The sequence below is a fragment of the Thermobia domestica genome, chromosome 1 (assembly GCF_964235325.1).
Source record: "Thermobia domestica chromosome 1, izTheDome1.hap1.1, whole genome shotgun sequence".
In the NCBI taxonomy this organism is placed as follows: Eukaryota; Metazoa; Arthropoda; class Insecta; order Zygentoma; family Lepismatidae; genus Thermobia; species Thermobia domestica.
The window spans coordinates 172,746,471-172,765,207 of NC_137454.1; the positions used below are offsets into that span (position 1 = coordinate 172,746,471).

The window sequence follows — 18,737 nt, forward strand, 5'->3', positions numbered from 1 at the left end:
TGTTCATGTTGTAATTTATATTCAATTTCGCGCCAACTAAGTTGACAGTAATGTGACTTCGTAAAGTGTTATATACGCGATGTGCATGCTCTGAAGAATAACGGGTAAAAAAAAAAAAAAAAAAAAACTAATGTAGATACATATATAACGTGGTACTTTAGAAAAAAACGAAACTTAAATTACGTGCTTAAAGACAGTTAACGAAAAACAAAACGTATAGAGCTATACATAAAATATAAATTTTTACTTGCTGATGTCATGTATAATGAGTGAGTGAAGGACCTATGTGTATATCTGTGTTTCTAGAACTATGCATTGGTTTTTAATCAGCTAGTCACTTGAGCACCGAGGTCATTAGAACGCTAGACGAGTTATTATAAGCAAGGTATTTTTTTAAAAAAAGAAATAAGTCTGTAGGAATTGAGAGAGATCTCTGCAGAGCATAAGAAGGGTGAGGATGAAATCGTCTAATAAGAAAAGAAAGGGAAAAAATCGTGCGAAGAACACAGGAGAAAAAGAGAGAGATTATTGAAGCAAACAGGAAGAGAAACAAATGAGAGTTGAAAAACCAAGGAACAAGAAAATATAATGAAGCGGTCAGCGTGTAGCAAATAAATTATATCTCGAATTAATAATTTCCTTTCTAAAAACTCCTCCATTTTTTATTTTTTGCTTTCTTCCTTCTTGAATGTTTTCTTTTTAATAATCTTTTACCGCCTTGCTGTGCGGTACTTAACATACATAGAGAAGCTCAAGTCTTGATGATTTCCAATGTGGAGACTCGTTTCTTTGAGGTTTCTTTCGGGACGTATTTATATGCTCAATAAAGCACGTTTTTAGGTTTCTGTTTGTTATATATATAAAGGAAGTCACAAATACTGAAAAGATGATAATTGTTATAATACATCTTTAAAGAATATCTCGATTACTAACCACTTCCTTTCTCCATTATATTTATAAAAAAGAATCGTTTGTACATGTATTTATATCCATTGGGATGTAGTCTCTAGCACCAGGGTGTCCATCTTAAGATATAGCAATTGGAATTCTAGAGCATTGGGAAGTACGCTGGAATTACTTTGTTAATAATAATATTAGTATTAATATTAATATTTTACTGAATAACTTAAAGTCGATAAAAACATCAAAATTTTTAGGCAGTTAGTTACACAGTATCTGCAAAATGTCACAACAGCTAGTAATTGCTTTGAAAACTTTCCGTATAATGTATACATTTGGGTGCCCAACAATTATGAGTTAAACTGCTCACCCAAATGTCTGGTCTGTAAGAAAAAGTTTAAAGACAGTTATTAATTTACCTGGCTCACTTTGTTAATTTTAGACATTCTTGATTGCCTTTAAGTTATTCGCTATATTAATTTCAAAGTGGAGAGAGCGTATCTTGGTTACATATTACATTTCCTAGTTTTATTTCTTGCTAAGTTCTAGTTTTAGTTCTTGATTGCCTTTCCCTATTAGATAATGAGGAGGGACAACTGCTTACAATCTCCTCTAAGTTTCAGTGTTATTAGTCATCATTTTATTATTAATTTTCTTTCCATTTGTATTTACGCTAAATGATACATCTCTGGGACATTGAACATCCACTAAAACAACACATTTCATTTGAAAGGAGGAAATCACATGTCTATTTGTCAATCCAGCCAAATAAATAAACAAATATTTTTTTAAAAATAAGAGGAACCGTTTTCTTAGGAATAAGGATAATTTCCAAGTTTCGATCCATGTACTGACTGTTCCTGAATATACCTATGCTGTGTAGGCAGAGATGAAAAAACAAGTTTCTTAACTTAAGGCGTCCATTCTACATGTTTAATACCCACAATATACCCAGAAAATAACCTTACCCAGAAACTGAAGTCAAACCCGGGCTTTTGATTCTAAGATTAGCACATTAATGACTCTTTAATAACTTTCCAGACAAACCGATCATTTTACATTCGAATCATCAATAATGAGAAGTTAATTTTAAAAAGACAAGGAAGTTAACTAGAACTTAGTATTGTGCCATTCACCTAGTAGACTTTAACAATACCCATTAATATAGCAATATAGTATATATCCAGTCATAATGTTTTGGGACTATATTTGAACCAAATATCTCTCAATTACGACGCAGTTCTCTTGTACACGCTTAAAGATAATTACCAAAACATGTAGCAAACTCATTAATATTGAAGAGAACCCGGGTGACTAAATGATCACTACGATTACTCTCAATGAAGACAATAGCTGCCCCATAATAAATTAATCAATTATCGATCGAACTGTGCATCAACACGAAAATGGTCTTTATCAAATGCTTTTCAAACAGCTAGGAAAGGTGTGAAGAAAGAAAGAAAAAATCGTGAGAAAAAACTTCACTTGATCACAGTGGCTTCGTTCATTCTTACAAGCAGTAAATACATCGATAGTAACATACCATCAATCTACACAGCAACATGAATAGAAAGGAGGGGGAAAAGAGAGAGAGAGAACATACACGCCCAAAAAATACCTTAAACGACACTAGTAAATGTATGCTAAGTGGTAAACTTGTTGACTTTGTGTTATGCGTTCTCCCGTAAAATTTACTTCAAAACGAGCTTCTAATTATTAGTGGGTGAGGCTCTTAAGTTCTATTACTATGGTACAGAAACATATATTAACGTATTTGTCACTTAGTTAGCATCTAATGAAGTCTGGAAGTTTGAAACTTGCACGAACAATCATTCCGCTTCAAAATGCACCTCGTCTTACATTCCTCGTCATGCGCATCTGCATGCTCGATAAGTAGTTATTAGCGTCTTCGACGGTGCTTTTACATCATACATACATCTAACCCGCGAGTGCGCGAGTGAATGTTTCGTACACAAAATAAATATAGATAAACAGGGCTTCTTTCATTGTATGAAATGTGACGTACTGTCTATTTCTTTAAATGATGCAATCTTTTTTAAAAAAATAAATAAATAAATAAAAGGCATTCTTCCACATGTAAGCGTAGTTAATATAAGAAAAGTCCATAATTTCTTTATGTTTTTGAAATTCATGTTGTTTCCTTCTAGTGTTACTTACGAGACGAGACAAGATGAAAAAGAAGGCTTTCTCGTCACGTGTCATAAATTTTGTAAAGTCTAATCTCGTCTCGATTCTTGATGATTTATTTCTCCTATCGTATCTATTCTTGAAAAGACTAAATCGTCTCGTCTCGTTTTGCAAATTTATGTAAAAAGAAACATACATTGATTTTTTTAAAAAATCGTCTAGAAATCAACAGAATTTTTTCGCGTGACGAAAGGTTCACATACTCCTAATAGTAACACAAAGTCCTAACAGTGATGCATAAACTCATAACAGTGACATATAAAGTCCTACAGTGATGCATATACTCCTAACAGTGACACATAGTCCTACAGTGATGCATATACTCCTAACAGTGACACATAAATCCTAACAGTGATGGATATACTTCTAACAGTGACACATAAAGTTCTACAGTGATACACATACTCCTAACAGTGATACATATACTCCTAACAGTGACACATTAAGTCCTACAGTGATGTATATACTTCTAACAGTGACACATAAAGTCCTAACAGTGATGCATATACTCCTAACAGTGGCACATAAAGTTCTACAGTGATGTGTATACTCCTAACAGAGACACATGAAATCCTAACAGTTACGCACAAAGTACTTGTAATTTTACAGTTATCAAGTAGGGAATCTCTATGTTAGAAAAATACTGTACGTAGCAAGTGCGTTTTGCTGCATTTTTAATGACATGCGTAACTTTTATTTCTAAGTATAAAGTATTTAATGTGTAGCATTAATTGTTTAATACAATTAGATATTAACTACAGACACATTTGATTTTGATATTAATTTGTTTCATTCAGATCAATAGGTCCCAGAATTAAAACTATAATTAGATATTAACTATAGACACATTTGATTTTGATATTAATTTGTTTCATTCAGATCAATAGGTCCCAGAATTAAAACTATACGTACACATCAATGTGGCACTTTTGAAGAACATTTCTCTTTCAACATTACTTTGAATTGGGCAATTCTCATTTGTAGTCACTAGAAAAATATACAAAAGCAAATTACCGATATAGGTATAATATACTATATTTCCTCCAAATTTTAACGCCATAAATAAGTGGTGCTCAGAGTTGGATGTCATCTATTCAATGCACACTGCATTCTTTTTCGTCTTTCATTGATATATACCTGAAAAAATAGATGACAAGGATCGTACAAGTTCAACCGCGCTCATCCGAGCTAGATCCAAAACTTGGCATGTTTCTTGATCTTGACCTCCTATACAAGCTTGTGAAATATCATTTTACGCAGACCTTTGGTTCTTAAGTTATATGTATTCACGTAAAATAAAAATCAAATAAAGGACGATTTTTAAAAAGACTATGTGTAAGTTTTCTACTCAGATTGTTCTGTTTCTTCAAAAGCGCCCGATCTTACTATTTTCCCTTCAGTTTCTCTATACTTATTATTTTTTTTTAAAGTTAAATAATGGACGATAATAATCACTCGTTTATAAGGGTTCTTCTATTCTGAAATATTAAGTTTAGAGACTGATTACTTTGTTACTAATACGTAATATATTCCGGCTTTGTACTTACAATTTATACAAAACACTTCTCTTCGTATTCTGTTATAGTAGTCAATTGTCTTTGAAATAATAATAATAATACTACTAAAGTAAAATAATAATAAATTGAGAACGATATGAAGCCAAAGAGAAAGAGAACAAAACCTGTAATGTCAAGTTAACATTTGAGAAGAGCAAGCAAGTCCTTTAAATGCAGTGACGACAGTTTGCTTTGGGCCATGGAACGAACGGATCTCGTTTTAATAGTAGGACTACCCACAACGTTGAAAGAAGATTAGTGGTTATTACGAGTTCTTTAAGCTTACAGTTGCCACCCCAACTGACTTACAATAGTCCCCTTTGCATTTCATTTGATGGAGATAACATATGAATATGTACGTGTTTTCCTTTTCTTTTTTTTTTCCTTTTTGTTAAATACAATTACCGTGTAACATCGTTTATATCACTTTTAAAATGCATACCCCAGGCCTTAAAGCAAAAAGTAAACGTGATCGTACTAAATTTTATTAAATTAAAAGACCAAGACGTAATAATCCTTCAATGTCGTTTCAGATGTTCTGATATTATAAGTATTTTATCGACTGTGTTAAATTTAACTTTGTTTAGAATTCTTCTTTGTTTCTTTAAGAATATAGCAATTTTTAGAGTTCTCAATAGTGCCAGATATTTCGCCATAAATTTTCAGGATTTACACGTAATTACGGTGAAATACCTAGGGATATCAGATATTCACCATACAAAGTCATTCCCTGAAAAAGAAAAAGTACATATGAAAAGTATGTTTCGTTGATAAAAGTCATTGTAGAATTCTTATATTTTAAGCACTTAGTTTCAAATTGTTGCGAACAAATTTTATATGGATATTCTCATGAAAACAAAGGGTTGATCATACTTCTGAAGAAAAATCAAACGTTTTCTACGTGATATACAGGTCTGACGATAAAGCTATCAAATTCCCTCCCCCCTTTGTTGTTGTTGTTGTTGTTGCTCAGGAGCAATAAATGTAGAAAAGTTAACACAGATAATTTAGTGTGTATGGTTGTGGTTTCATTTCCTGGTATGTGTATAGAATTTTAGTTGTTAACCTATATAATGAAGCAGTCGGGGGCTACTTGAATCCCAGTAGCAAATTCCAGTGTAGGAAGTTAGATCTAGCAACAACAGGATGTAATACCATGAGTTATAGGGAAATTACAAATGAAATTCCATCAAACACAACCTAGTACCAATGGCTGAAAGTAGTGAGCTTTCGGAAGCAACATAGGTATTTTTTTAAAATGGTTATACCTGGTATGTTAGTGCACATATTAATTTAATTAGAATAATGTATGGGAATTGTTTTAAAATAACTCGCTACAATATATAGGAATTGAACTGAAATGTAGTATCTTTCGTACATTATACTTAAATTTGTCAGTTTCTTGATAACGAAATTAATCCGTAGATTAGATAACATTAAATGATGTCGATAGAACACGACAGGGAAGTGAAAAAACGTAATACGTAATCGTAGAACTACTGTGTCAATCCTTTTTTAAACCCAAGACTATTATATAAAATCTTGTGAGATGCATGTTTGTCAATATCCTTATTAGGAATGTGATCTCTAGGTTATGGTATTTTTGTGTGTTTTGGCCGAAAGTGTTACTATGAGGGAAACCAGCCTTTGACTTACATATTTTGGAAGTACTTCTGTCTTTCCTACCATTAAACTCTTCTCAGCGACGGGACGCTCCACCGCTACTTCTGGATATTTCTTGCCGATGGGATACTCAAACATTTTTTCTGGACACAACTCGCCTACAAATCACTCCACCGAAATAATATCCTTCTAGGCCAGTTCTACTTATCAATAAACCACTTAATCTTCTAACTTAATGAGCATCCCGTCACCGAGGAGTAGTGGAGTGTCATGTCGGTTATCAGTGTCCAGATGAGGTGGTGGAATGTCTTGTCGTCGAGGAAAGTCTAATAAAAGAGAAGACAAAAAACCTCCAAAGACAAAACACCTATAAATCGAAGTCTACTTCCACTCACAGTAGCACTTTCAGTTAATATATAACAAAAATGCCGTTATAGTTCTAAGCCGCATACAAAGAGAGTATCGAAGTAATACCTTCTGAAACGAAAACAATCGTGTCGAAAAATTATACACACACAAAGAAGCTAAAACACACAGAATCTATTATATCCGTTCCAGTTGATAGTGAGGTTTGTTAGTATCGTTTAAGGAAGCAGTTTAAAAATACTATAAAATACAAACTTAAAATATTTATAATAGTATATTTCTTTATATGAAAAGAAGTGCACTTGAATTATTGCAGATATAAACTTCTAATCTAATCAAATTTATTTTCATCAAATTCAATCTGTGAAACAGATCTAATCCTATACTCAAAATATAATAGTTAAATGGAATGTACCTGCATCTAATAACATAAAATATCTCACAAGTGAGAGACTTAGATTTTTCCTTGTTCTCTTTCTTTTGATAACAAGATAGCCCTGTACTCTTAGAAAATATGAGGATATTTTGCAAATCATCTTGGCTCTTCTTCTAGAGTAGGTGATATCGATTGACTTGCATATATTGAACAGACAAGCGTCATATTTTCTATCCTTATCCTCTGATCTATTCCTAACCTTATAAAACCATTTTATCTAACTTGTACGTATGCGTGGGGCATGAAACAATTATGTAACTAAAAAAGAATCTATTGGCTTGAGGTAGTTTGGCAAGATGTATTATAAAATTGTTAGAAGATATATTAATGTTAGTTCTCTTAATGCTTTCTGATAGCTATTGTCCCAAGAATTTATCAAATTCCAGCTGATCAAATCAAAGAGGTTAAATTGCAGGATACTGGCGGGAGAGATGAAACAACCACCTAATTTGTCTAATTTATCTCTATTAGAAAATGAAAGCACCTCAGAAAGCCATTCACAAAGTATTTCTTTACCACAATTCCAAATAATGTGGTGGTATCCTCGTGATCCTGCAAGTACGAAGTAAAACACTTTTCCATTGATCCACTAAGACTTTAATATTAAAATACCAAAGCTCTTTCTTTCCTTTTTTCTTTGCCTTTCTTTTCTTTTTTTGTTTCAAAAAGTAGTAACATAAAATCGCATTTCCTATCTTCTTAGAATGAAAATGATATTTTAATATTGAACAAAAAATATGTTTCCCCCCTCCATCTACCTCCTTAAAATGTAACACTCTCCTTGTAAAATATCTCTTCCAAAGATTTGTCTTCTTGCTACTACAGGAGAAGTAAGGACGGCTTATATTGAAGAATATTAATTGACTTGTGCATGTGAGTGTATGTGTAATGAAGCCAATTTTTTCAATACTCCATACCTCTAATTTCCAGTTTTCCACATACCATCCGGAGCGTAAGGGAAAAGGAATTGCCAATTGTATTGCTGTGCTACAAACAGAACACTTATACATGCAAACATTATACATTATGACCCAAGGGTCGGTGTAACTAACGAAAGGTTATTATGAATAGCGTTCAGGGTAGAATAAGATAGTTCTAGAGATTGCTTACTGATGATTGATTTGGAGTTCAATGTGTCTTTTCAGAAGCGACAGTTATATGGGAAGAAACCTTCTGCCTAAATTGAGAGTGGAGGCACTATTCGGGCTTTCGTCTGAGATGCTGCATTCTAGGCAAGCTTTGAACTTTCAAACATAGCACCAGAAAAAAGCTGTTAGTAATCATAAAGGTAAGTGAGAGCCTGAAGTTTGTCATTTCGTACTCTTGAGAAGTTTTATTTTGTGTATGTGTGTTCCGCAAAAGATATAATACGTGCTCGTTCTTATTATTTAGCTAAACTGGTTCTCGAATGCAGGAAAAAAAAATATAGTCCAATACGATCTTCTCTGAAACATCCCAGCCTACCGGCGGGAGCTCATGTGGTTCGGATTCTACGTTAATCAGTAGGTCCACGTTTCATATAGCCTCGCTGCTGAAAGGAATGCTAAACTAAAATCAACTCAACATCCCAGCCTAGAAGTTTATACAACCCAACAAAGCGCTGTGTATAACGGGTTGTATATGCTTTCAAACGTGATCCATCCAGTACACTACAGCGGTGGTTTCAAACCTATTTTGCTTGATGATACACTTTAGAGAGCGCCCACGACATTGCATCATATTTGTTTGATTTTTTATGTTAATAATAATATCAAGTAGTGTAATACTATAAGTTTCTATAAAGCAGTGACTATGTAATACTGATATTGATGCTGCCGCTGCAGCAGTTGAGGAGGGAGAGTCTTATCTTAAAATTATTTTGAACTGAAACGTTCCATAATTTTTTGAATTCTAAAATTTCCTGACACACTCTGAAACTACGTGACACATTAGTGAATCTGGACACACCGGTTGGGTTGGGAACAACTGGCATACAGTACAACAGATTGGAACATAATCATAAAAGCCAAATGCTATACCTTGTATTTAAAATAATATACTTAATATTTATTTATATACCTAATGTTTAAAATGTTGTATGAGTTAGTGTTATGATCAAATCATTATTACTAACGATTGCTCTGGATTGTTACCAACAATAGTGTGAAAGTTTCAACTTAGCCGGTCAGTTGTTCAATATAGAGTGCCATATATATAGGGTGTTCATAAAAGAATAGTTAGAATTTCCTAAGTGAATAATGTTGCTGTTTACTGCCTTATACGGTTGTAGTCTTTTCCATAAGGAGGAACAGTTTTTTAAGTTTGAGCTGTGATAAATGGAGATAAAACAGTACATATAAGACGGGCCTTTATATGTAGCAACATGCTCTGTAATGTAGTATTCCACAATTACTGTACGTATGTTTCTTATAATGTTGCATGCATGTTCAAGTTCTTACAGTATAAATAAATATGTAATATCCTTAACATGTTTGCCGGATTCTGCCGCCACGTAATTTCTTCTTTTAGAGGTTCGTTAAAGACATAGTTTATATGTGTCACAATTAGCCACAACGCTCCAGGATCCTTGTGGGTGGGTACCACGTGTATTGCAGGACATAGTAGCGGATATGCTTTATTGAAAATGGATGTTTTTAATCATGTGGTCAAGGATTCATAATTGAAATACTATGAGCAGTATTTTATTTGTGATTTTGTCTGTACTTCACGAGAGAGAGAAAATTCTGCGTGACTTAAATTTGCAAAAAGAAAAAAGAAAAGAAAAGAAAAAAGAAAGGAAGAAAGAAAGAAAAATAAATCTATTTGTTTAAAGGGTTATTTTATAAAGTTATCATCATTGTATACATGAAATATTTTTGCTTATGATATAAACCTATTCATTCTTCATCCGTGTCATCCGTATTTGTGAGATTACTCATATAAATTCACAACATGGCTCTTACCATAAACTGGGGCAGAACATTTCCAAACTCCCTCTACTCAGATCAGAGTAAACAGGGTCGATTTACTTATAGTGAGCTCTTTCCCGTTTTTCTGATAATTTGGGAACAAGGAATACTGATCTTAGATTTTACGAAGAAGTTCAAATAAAAATTTGAAAATATTGGAATTATGCAAAAGTTATAAAGAGGTTTTATAAGAATGCTTTAAGAAGGACGGAAGAAAAACTTCTGTAGACTAGCATTAAATGTAAAGCAGAGAGAAATTGTATATAAAGGAGTAGGTAACTTTCTTGAATTCTTCTTTTAGAAATAAATACCTCGCTTACTAGGGTAGCATGTAAAACATGGATATTTACTCTTCCTAACTCGTGTGGTCCCGCGTAGCGTAGTCGCTAACGCTCTTGTCTTCGGTGCGAGCGGCCCTGGGTTCGATTCCGATCGAAAAAGTGTAAAACCTCTTTCAGGCCAGCCACTCTGAATGAGGTTTTCCTCATTCACACCAGGAAAATGACGGGGTGGTACCTAACTTATAGGTCCCAGGCCGCTTCCTTCCTTCCCCAATCCTTTGTTCCTTCCCTTTCCCCGGATAGTGTGCTCGCCGAGGGACGTCATCCCTCAAAACGTGACGGGCTAAATGGCATTAGATGCCGAGAGCCCACAAATCTCAATCCTAAATCTTCCTAACTCATATAAATTAATAGATAGCTGTTCTATTTACTTATAAAACTCTGACATTTGTTATCAATATTGCCTTGTAAACGACCATTCAAACAGACCAAATAGATAATCTCCATCATTTTTAAAAAAGTATGTGTATCTAAAAATATATCCTTATAAATCTGCACAAAAGACCGACTAAAAGTCAGTACTAAGTCGTACTGTCACTCAAAGTTGCCAGCAATGATTCTTCGTTTCTAATTTCATTTATTATTCTTCTCGCAAGTAATATAACTACGCATTTTTTTCAAGTCACTATACATGCTTGATTGTGATAAAAGGTATAATCATAGATTTTCAGCTTTATTCTTCTCATAATGTTACGAAGTCATCGTCCGATTAAGTTTATATATATATATATATATATATATATATATATATATATATATATATATATATATATATATATATATATATATATATATATATATATATATATGTATATATATATATATATATATATATATATATATATATATATATATATATATATATATATATATATATATATATATAATTCTTCTATAACGTAAAATGAACTAAGTTTATAAAGAGAGAATTAATAGCACATTTTTTTCTTATTTGCTTTCGATATCAGTGACATAAAACAAGTAAGTGTATGTAACTTCCCCTTTTCTCTTCTCTCTCCCTCTCTCTATATATATATATCTGTATTTCTCTCTCTTTCTCTCTCTGTTTGATTGTGTTTAAAAATTATTGTTTTTCTGTGTGTGTGTTGTGTTTGCTAACACTTACTTGACACAAAAACCTGAAACTATAAATCGTTAAGAGATTTTGCTTCCCAATGGAAATTCCATTACACTTAAGTACGGTGCTAATGATATAAAATTAGCGTGTGAAGATGTAATTTATTCATGTATTCATGTAATTCATTAATTCAGTAATTCGTGTATTTATTTAATTGTAATGAATTACTTTATATTAAACTAATTGTTTGCCCTGAGCACTCGGCTCGCTGTACACTACAGGTTATAACCGTGTTTAGTTGAAAGCTTTAATTGTATACATTATTTTTTAAGTTTGCCCACCAACAAACATACACGGTTACATAAATATTAATGCTTAACTCTAAATATGGTTATGGCGTTTGTCCTATTTTTGATATATTTAAATTGAAACATTGAAGTTTTTTAAGTTGCACTTATATCATCATCATAATTTTAAATCGGCAAGTTGCGTGTACGCTAGCGACATGTGTTGTTGTCAACAGACAGGTAACGACACCTATCTATTGAGAATAACTATTTACTATTAAGAACTAGCGTTACGCACAGACTGATAAGTTTCCCTTTTCTGATTAGGATATAGAACTTTAGTTTAGTCTTTGTGTTAAGCTCCCAATGCAATGGTGTAATTGTTCGCGTTCTTGTCGAACTTTTCATCTTTCATTCTATTTCCCTTTCTTCTTGAGCTCCCTCGCGGTAAGCCCTTGGCATACTCGCCTTTGGAGTGGGTTCGGTGGAAGCTCATGTGGTTCGGATTTCACGTTAAGCTGTAGATCCACGCCTCATATAGCCTCGCTGCTGAAAGAGACGCTAAACTAAAAATCCAATCAAATCAAAACCCTTCTTCATTTAATTAATTGTGAGGCCGCGGTGGATCAGTGGTAGAGCGTTCACCCCTGGTCCATGGAGTCCTTGGTCCGATTCCAGCTCGCGCCTAGTGAGCTTTGTGGCGGACAAACACTGTGTACCTTGGTTTTCTTGGGGTTCTCCCGTTTCCTCCCACTTTCTTCAATCCACCATTTTGATTCATTTCTCATCATGGCCGTCTTCTTTAGCCTAGCCAGCATAAACGTGGAACGTAAAACTTAAAGATTTAATTTCATTTTTTTAAAAATTGCAAACAAATTACGAAGATAATAAAATACAGAATCTTAAGGAAATTGGTAACAGCAATTCTGATTGAATTGAATTGGTCCAACATAACCAAATAATTAATATAAATGTTAACTATAGCTTTTTAAACCTGAGGTAAAACACTATGATTTTGTTCATATTCATTACATGATAGTAACGAGTGAATGGATTGTTTGAAACCATATGCAATCCGCTATACATGGTGTTGTGTGAAGTTGTATAAATTTCTAGGATGCAGTGCTTAAAAGAAGATAGAATCGAATGTCAAGGTCTTATTTCTGCTGGGATAACTCCTTGGGCATCTTAACCAACAAGATTGGAGCTGTTAGTTAAATATAGTTGTTGTATGAAACAAAACGCAAACTTTTTCGTACATGATTAATTATTACATTTCAAACCAGGAAATGTTTGACTAATGGCCAACTTCACGATGGTTGAAGATGTCGGCAGAGTAAGAATCAAATATACTGTAAATGAATAGGAGAATAACTGAATAGTGGTTAACTCGAGCTCAAGTTTGAAGGAGACAGCTGTTGGCTATTTCAATTATTTTGCTATACGACCTTATGCAATCATCTCCCTATAAACTGGGCTGTCCGGGTTTGATCTCTAATGGGATCGGAATTTTTTCTCGTTCTACTCTCATGGCTCAGGGGTTCATTTAGACTCTGTACAATGGGGACGTGGGAAAACCTGGGGTGGAGAGGCACCCAGAACATGATCCTGACAACATCACCTCTTGTATGTGCCGAAATCCATAAAATGTAGAGCCTTACTTCCACAATCATGCAGAATTACCTCGCACAAAACAGAATCGTCCCTACTGTATTATTTTGCCTCCAGGAGAGCTGGATTACAGGACCACGCCACAAGTCTTGGCCAGATGAAAATGGATATCCGAATGTGTGCACACAAACTACCATTGTTGTTGGTATAGAGACGTGCAGGCGGAAGCCAAGAATTAGATCTCCTATCAGTCTAATATTATATATATATATATATATATATATATATATATATATATATATATATATATATATATATATATATATATATATATTCTGGTGCGCTGATACCGTTTGAAAAACAAATAAATAGGAATCTATTTATTCAATTGTATATCCGAAATCTTAGTTTCTAAAATGATAAAATGTAGCCTGTTTATTGTAATATCATATGAACCAGAATGTTCAGACTCACAAGTAGATTGACTTGACCATTATAAGCATTACAAATTATACAGTTCGTGAAAAACATGAATATGTATGAAACACAAATATTTATCGAGATAAATCGACCAACAAAGTATATAGTTTAAGAAATCCAAAGATTTATTGCCACAGAAACGAACAAAAAATCCGTAACTGGATTCTTTTCTGTATTAATTCAGTCCAGTTAGGATTATTATTACCGAACACCCGAAAATCTTAATTTGTTTTATCCTCCAATTTTCTGTTTCGAATATTCAAAGGTCTTTTACCCATGAGATATCGTAATTCTATGCATTTAGAGGTATTTCCCATAGACCATCATGACTTTTGTCAGCTAGACATCTTAGTTTAACTATCCGCATTATATGTATTCACTAACACGTACGTATTGGTGAATTCTACCTTAAAACTTCCCCTTCCCCTGCCGGCAATCATAGTTAGCGAATGAACATTCATCACGTAAGATCAACGCGAACAGATCAGGCTCTATGAACGATAACGCTACAGATCACATCATGGAATTAACCATAGAAATAACAAGTAACATTATCACGTGTACACGACGTGAAAGAGTTTTGTTTGTATGGCGTTATATTTCTTCAATTAATATTGAAACCGGTAATAGTAGTAGACGCCTGCCATTTTCAGCTTTAGTAGAGAGATTAGGGTGGAGATTGTACAAATAGTCTATATATTCTTGAGTCGTTCAATTGGTTGCAGAAAATAGCTTCCTGCTGTTACCATTTTTATTCTACAGCAATCAACGATAAAACCGGAAGTGGTTGATTTCTGTAAATAGACAGTTAAGAAAGAATATTAACCTATTCTTAGAACGCTAAATCGATTCTAGAAAAAAAAAACCCTTCTCATTATCTCTTATTGTTTTAGCTCTGTGTAGATCAATAATGAAACGGGAAGTGTAATTCTGTGACTGTGACTGGATTTCTGTGACTTCCGGTTTTAGTACAGAGTTAAGAACTGAGTTAGTACAGAGATGAAACGCATTCTTGGGATTAATCAACTGCAGAAAACTGCTTCTCACTATCTATCACCGTTTCTGCACTATAGTGATCAACGTAAAAGCTGAAAATATATTATTTCTATCACTTTCTGTTTGAATATCATCTCCATTAAGGAACTCGATTCGTAACTTCCATTAAGTAGTTCTTCAGGTCTTTCGTCTCCGTGATAACGAACGGACATACGGACAAAAAGTAAATATTTAAAGGAAATTTTATAAACCAAGCTCGTCAAAAAATCGGGGTCCGAATTCGAAATGCAGACACTTAATGTCATTGTCGGTGGTACAAAGCTTTCCACCTACAAGTAGTAGACAAAGATCAGAATTTCTACTCGTATATCATTCTTGTCTTTTGCTTTGTTCCAACCCACACACTGATAACACATGGGAGACGAATAACGAATAACGAATGTTGTCATAATTTTCACAAGTTAAGGATAAAAGTATTTACCTGTACTTGTCTCTTATTACTATCCAAGACATGAAACTACAAATCTCTTAAGTTCCTTATATGAATGCTTGACGTTAAATTTCCTACATATGAGGATGAAGTGAAATACTGTAAATTTCATTCTTCCCACTTCAGGAAGAAAAGTTTTCGGGAAATACAGTTTAAAAGATGTCACTTCTTTAATCAACGTAATCTCGTAGTTCGAATCAAATTCTTGAAGCGGTTCAAAGGATACAAAGGAGACTAGTATACAGAAATAACAAACAAGTTTTGCTAATTGTTATCCAATCTTTCTTTCTTTCTTTCTTTTTATACCTTACATTTGTTATCAATGACATTTATAACTTTTTAATATCAATCATTACTAATGATCTAAGAGAAAATATTTCATAGTAGTAAGGCTGACTTTAATTCTTGATTGTCCTCGATGATTATTCTATTTTTTTTATTATTCATTCACCATTTGCTGCTTTTTATTCATTGACCGTTAGTCTTGTGACATTCCAAGATGCCAGAAGCAATACGAATGGAGCTGTTCGTCAGCCAGTAGGAATACTTGATGTTCCAGGACAGACTAATGCCAAGGTTAGAGGGCAAATTCAATCGCTGGATCAAAAACCTACTTTAAATTCTGTCCAACGGGTTATTGGCACTGACTAATACACCACGACGACTCATAAAAAGACAAAAGGCCTGGGATTATATACAAAAGTGAACAATCATTGCTGCTATTATGAATGGTGGTGAATCACTAACATTAAACTTAATTATTCATGATATATTACTTATTTTCCCTTTCGAGTTTATGTTATAAATTATTGTATTCGAGTCATTCTTCGGGTGACTCTCTTTCTTCTTGATTCAATACATTAGTACAAGGTAGTTTATTTTATATCCTAAAATTTCTTGCTGTATAATATACTTAAGCTTCAGAAAATAAGGATGAAGAACATTTGCCAATTAACACCCCAATTGTTAGAATAGATATACTACTATTGCTACTAGTACTACTACTACTACTACTACTACTACTACTACTACTACTACTACTACTACTACTACTACAACTAATAATAATAATAATAATAATAATAATAATAATAATAATAATAATAATAATAATAATAATAAATATTGAATGTGTAAGTCATCTAAAAGTTTCAATATTTCTTAACTGTTCGGAATTCAATTTATGGTCATTTTATGGTCATTTTCAGATTACTTCAGACGAAGGAAGAAATTTAATGTAGGTCGAGCTTAGGCACGCTCATAACATTATGCTTATAAAGAACCTTCATTTTCCACGGTGACAACTTTACCAATATTCCTCTAGAAATTTCTTGTAAATTTGATACCTTCGAAATATTCTTCCTTTCTACGAAACTCACAAATAAGACATTGAACATAACGCAATGGATTCATCACTTTTAGGAGTGTTAAGCATTGTGTTAAAATTCATATAATCCTTTATTCGAATAAAATACCATAATTATGAGCTGAAACTGTTTATCAGAATAAACTAATAATTATTTGTACGTGGGAGAGGTATTATTAGAAAGACTAATCAAATAATTATCTGTAACAAACAAATAATTTTAAGCACATTAATAAAAAAAAAAAATCAGACTCCATGTCTCTGACTTTCTGACTGGCCCCATCATAGTTACACCAGAGTAAGCAGACCAAGCCGACAAGTCCTGAGTTGCCTCCGCAAAGGATTTGGCATCTTGACATTGGCAGTACAAGTCAAAGTGCTTCTATCGGAAGAGTATTAATTAATATGTCCAGATGAAATGGACGAAATGAAATTTCTAATTTAACATCTCATGATTATTTCCTTTAGGTTAAGGGAAGATGGATGATAATGAAAGTGAATAATTGGTGGAATGAGAATGTTGGAAGAAACGGGAGAACCTCGACAAAACCCTGGGATACGATATTATGCACCACAAACTTATATGGCCTGGGACCGGGCTAGGGACCCTTTGCACCAGGGACGAGTACTCTACCATCGAGTCACCCAATAAGTGCAAATGAATATCTGTATAACGGAAACATAGTTACTCAATTCTTGTATATGTGGTATCCCTACTCCTAACCATGGACCGTAGGTTAGAAGTTGGAATACCCGAAGGATATAAATGAGTAATTCTTATCTCAATCCACGCACTTCTTTTTCCTCTTTCTTACATAGGCAAATCCGATAGTGTTTCTTTTTAAGACCATTAGAATATATTTACTAGTATATAATAAATAGCATGTGTTCCGCGAATCTGGCTAGTTATTGCGCATAAGCCTGAGTTCAGTTCTGATGGTGTAGAGAATTTTAAGTACTGAAGAAGGATTTTAAGGTAATGGGGAACTCTTTGGATTAAGAGATATCGATCCTAATATATAGTCTAGAAAGGCTATGAAAGCCGATGTTCTGACCATACATAGTCCTGCTAACAGCCATCTGAGCTCTAATGCCAGGGAGTTTTCTTAGTTTAGCAAGAAGAATATTGTAAATGTACTCATTACTTACGTCAGTTTCGTAATACTGTATAATGTAAATTCAACATACATTATTAACTCAATTACCGTATTTTGTAATGATTACATAGATTATGTATCAGCTAGATGTTGTCTTGTCAGAAACCTACAGCTAACATAGTACTTTTCATATTACAATAAAGAAGATAGAACCTACCTTTGCAGGTCGAATTGCATCAAGCAAATAGAATAAACTTCTGTAGAAACATCGGTTGCTATCTACACACAAGCGCATAAAACCGCACCATAAATGTGTTTAATATTCCACGGTCAACACACTTCTAAATTCACTACAGTATACGTATGTTTTTTCTACAAGTTTTTTTTTCCTTCAAAATTAGCGAAACACAATAAGTCGTATGTATGTTTTCCACGTAATATTTGTCACCATTTAAATGAAGCACAACTAATTAAGAAAAAAAAAAAAAAAACAGAACTGTACGCACTGTTATACACTATTAGTACACACCGCCAGGTAACACACACAAGTGAAGTCGCAAAGGAGTGAGTAAGTGGGAAACCTTGTCTTCAGCGGTGTTCGACAGCAACTGATAGCTTCTCTTCCAACTTCGTGTCTTTCGTGTGTGGTGAGTGCAATGATGTAACAACACGTTAAGGGACGGAGAAGTATATGTTGCAGAGAGAGAGAGAGAGACACGGAGAGCGAGAGAGAAAAAGAGAGAGAGGAGGGAATTGAGCGAGAAAGTTTTTAACTGATAAGAATACTGACAGGAAGCCCGTGGCTCTGATAAAAAAGAATGAAATATTTCAATTGTTTCCTGCGCTTCAGAAACTCATCATGGGTACAACGAGAGAAGAAAACGAAGATACAATTAAAAGAAAAAATGAGCGCGACACCTACCTCTCGTTTAAAGCCCAAGGATGACGTCGTTC

The 18,737-nt window shown here is 33.6% G+C and overlaps 1 protein-coding gene and 1 long non-coding RNA gene across 8 annotated transcripts in view; one reads left to right on the forward strand and one right to left on the reverse strand.

The window, feature by feature from the left end:
• LOC145691106 (uncharacterized) overlaps window positions 1-18,737 on the forward strand; it is a 471,970-nt gene that overhangs the window by 318,292 nt on the left and 134,941 nt on the right. For 4 of the 6 annotated variants that reach the window (XR_014132338.1, XR_014132343.1, XR_014132342.1 and 1 more), the window contains exon 3: window positions 8,235-8,371. This is a non-coding gene — a long non-coding RNA (uncharacterized LOC145691106). Of the gene's footprint in view, window positions 1-8,234; window positions 8,378-18,737 lie in introns of those variants that run through there. The other 2 variants (XR_014132340.1, XR_014132339.1) reach the window with 1 other exon arrangement.
• Window positions 1-18,737, reverse strand: part of ths (thisbe) — a 254,470-nt gene that overhangs the window by 85,055 nt on the left and 150,678 nt on the right. The window contains exon 1 of one of the 2 annotated variants that reach the window (XM_081766782.1): window positions 18,001-18,401. The exons of the other annotated variant lie outside the window; for it this stretch is intronic. Coding sequence (XP_081622908.1) covers window positions 18,001-18,020 — 20 coding nt within the window. The 5' untranslated portion in view covers window positions 18,021-18,401. Of the gene's footprint in view, window positions 1-18,000; window positions 18,402-18,737 lie in introns of those variants that run through there. 2 annotated transcript variants of the gene reach the window in all.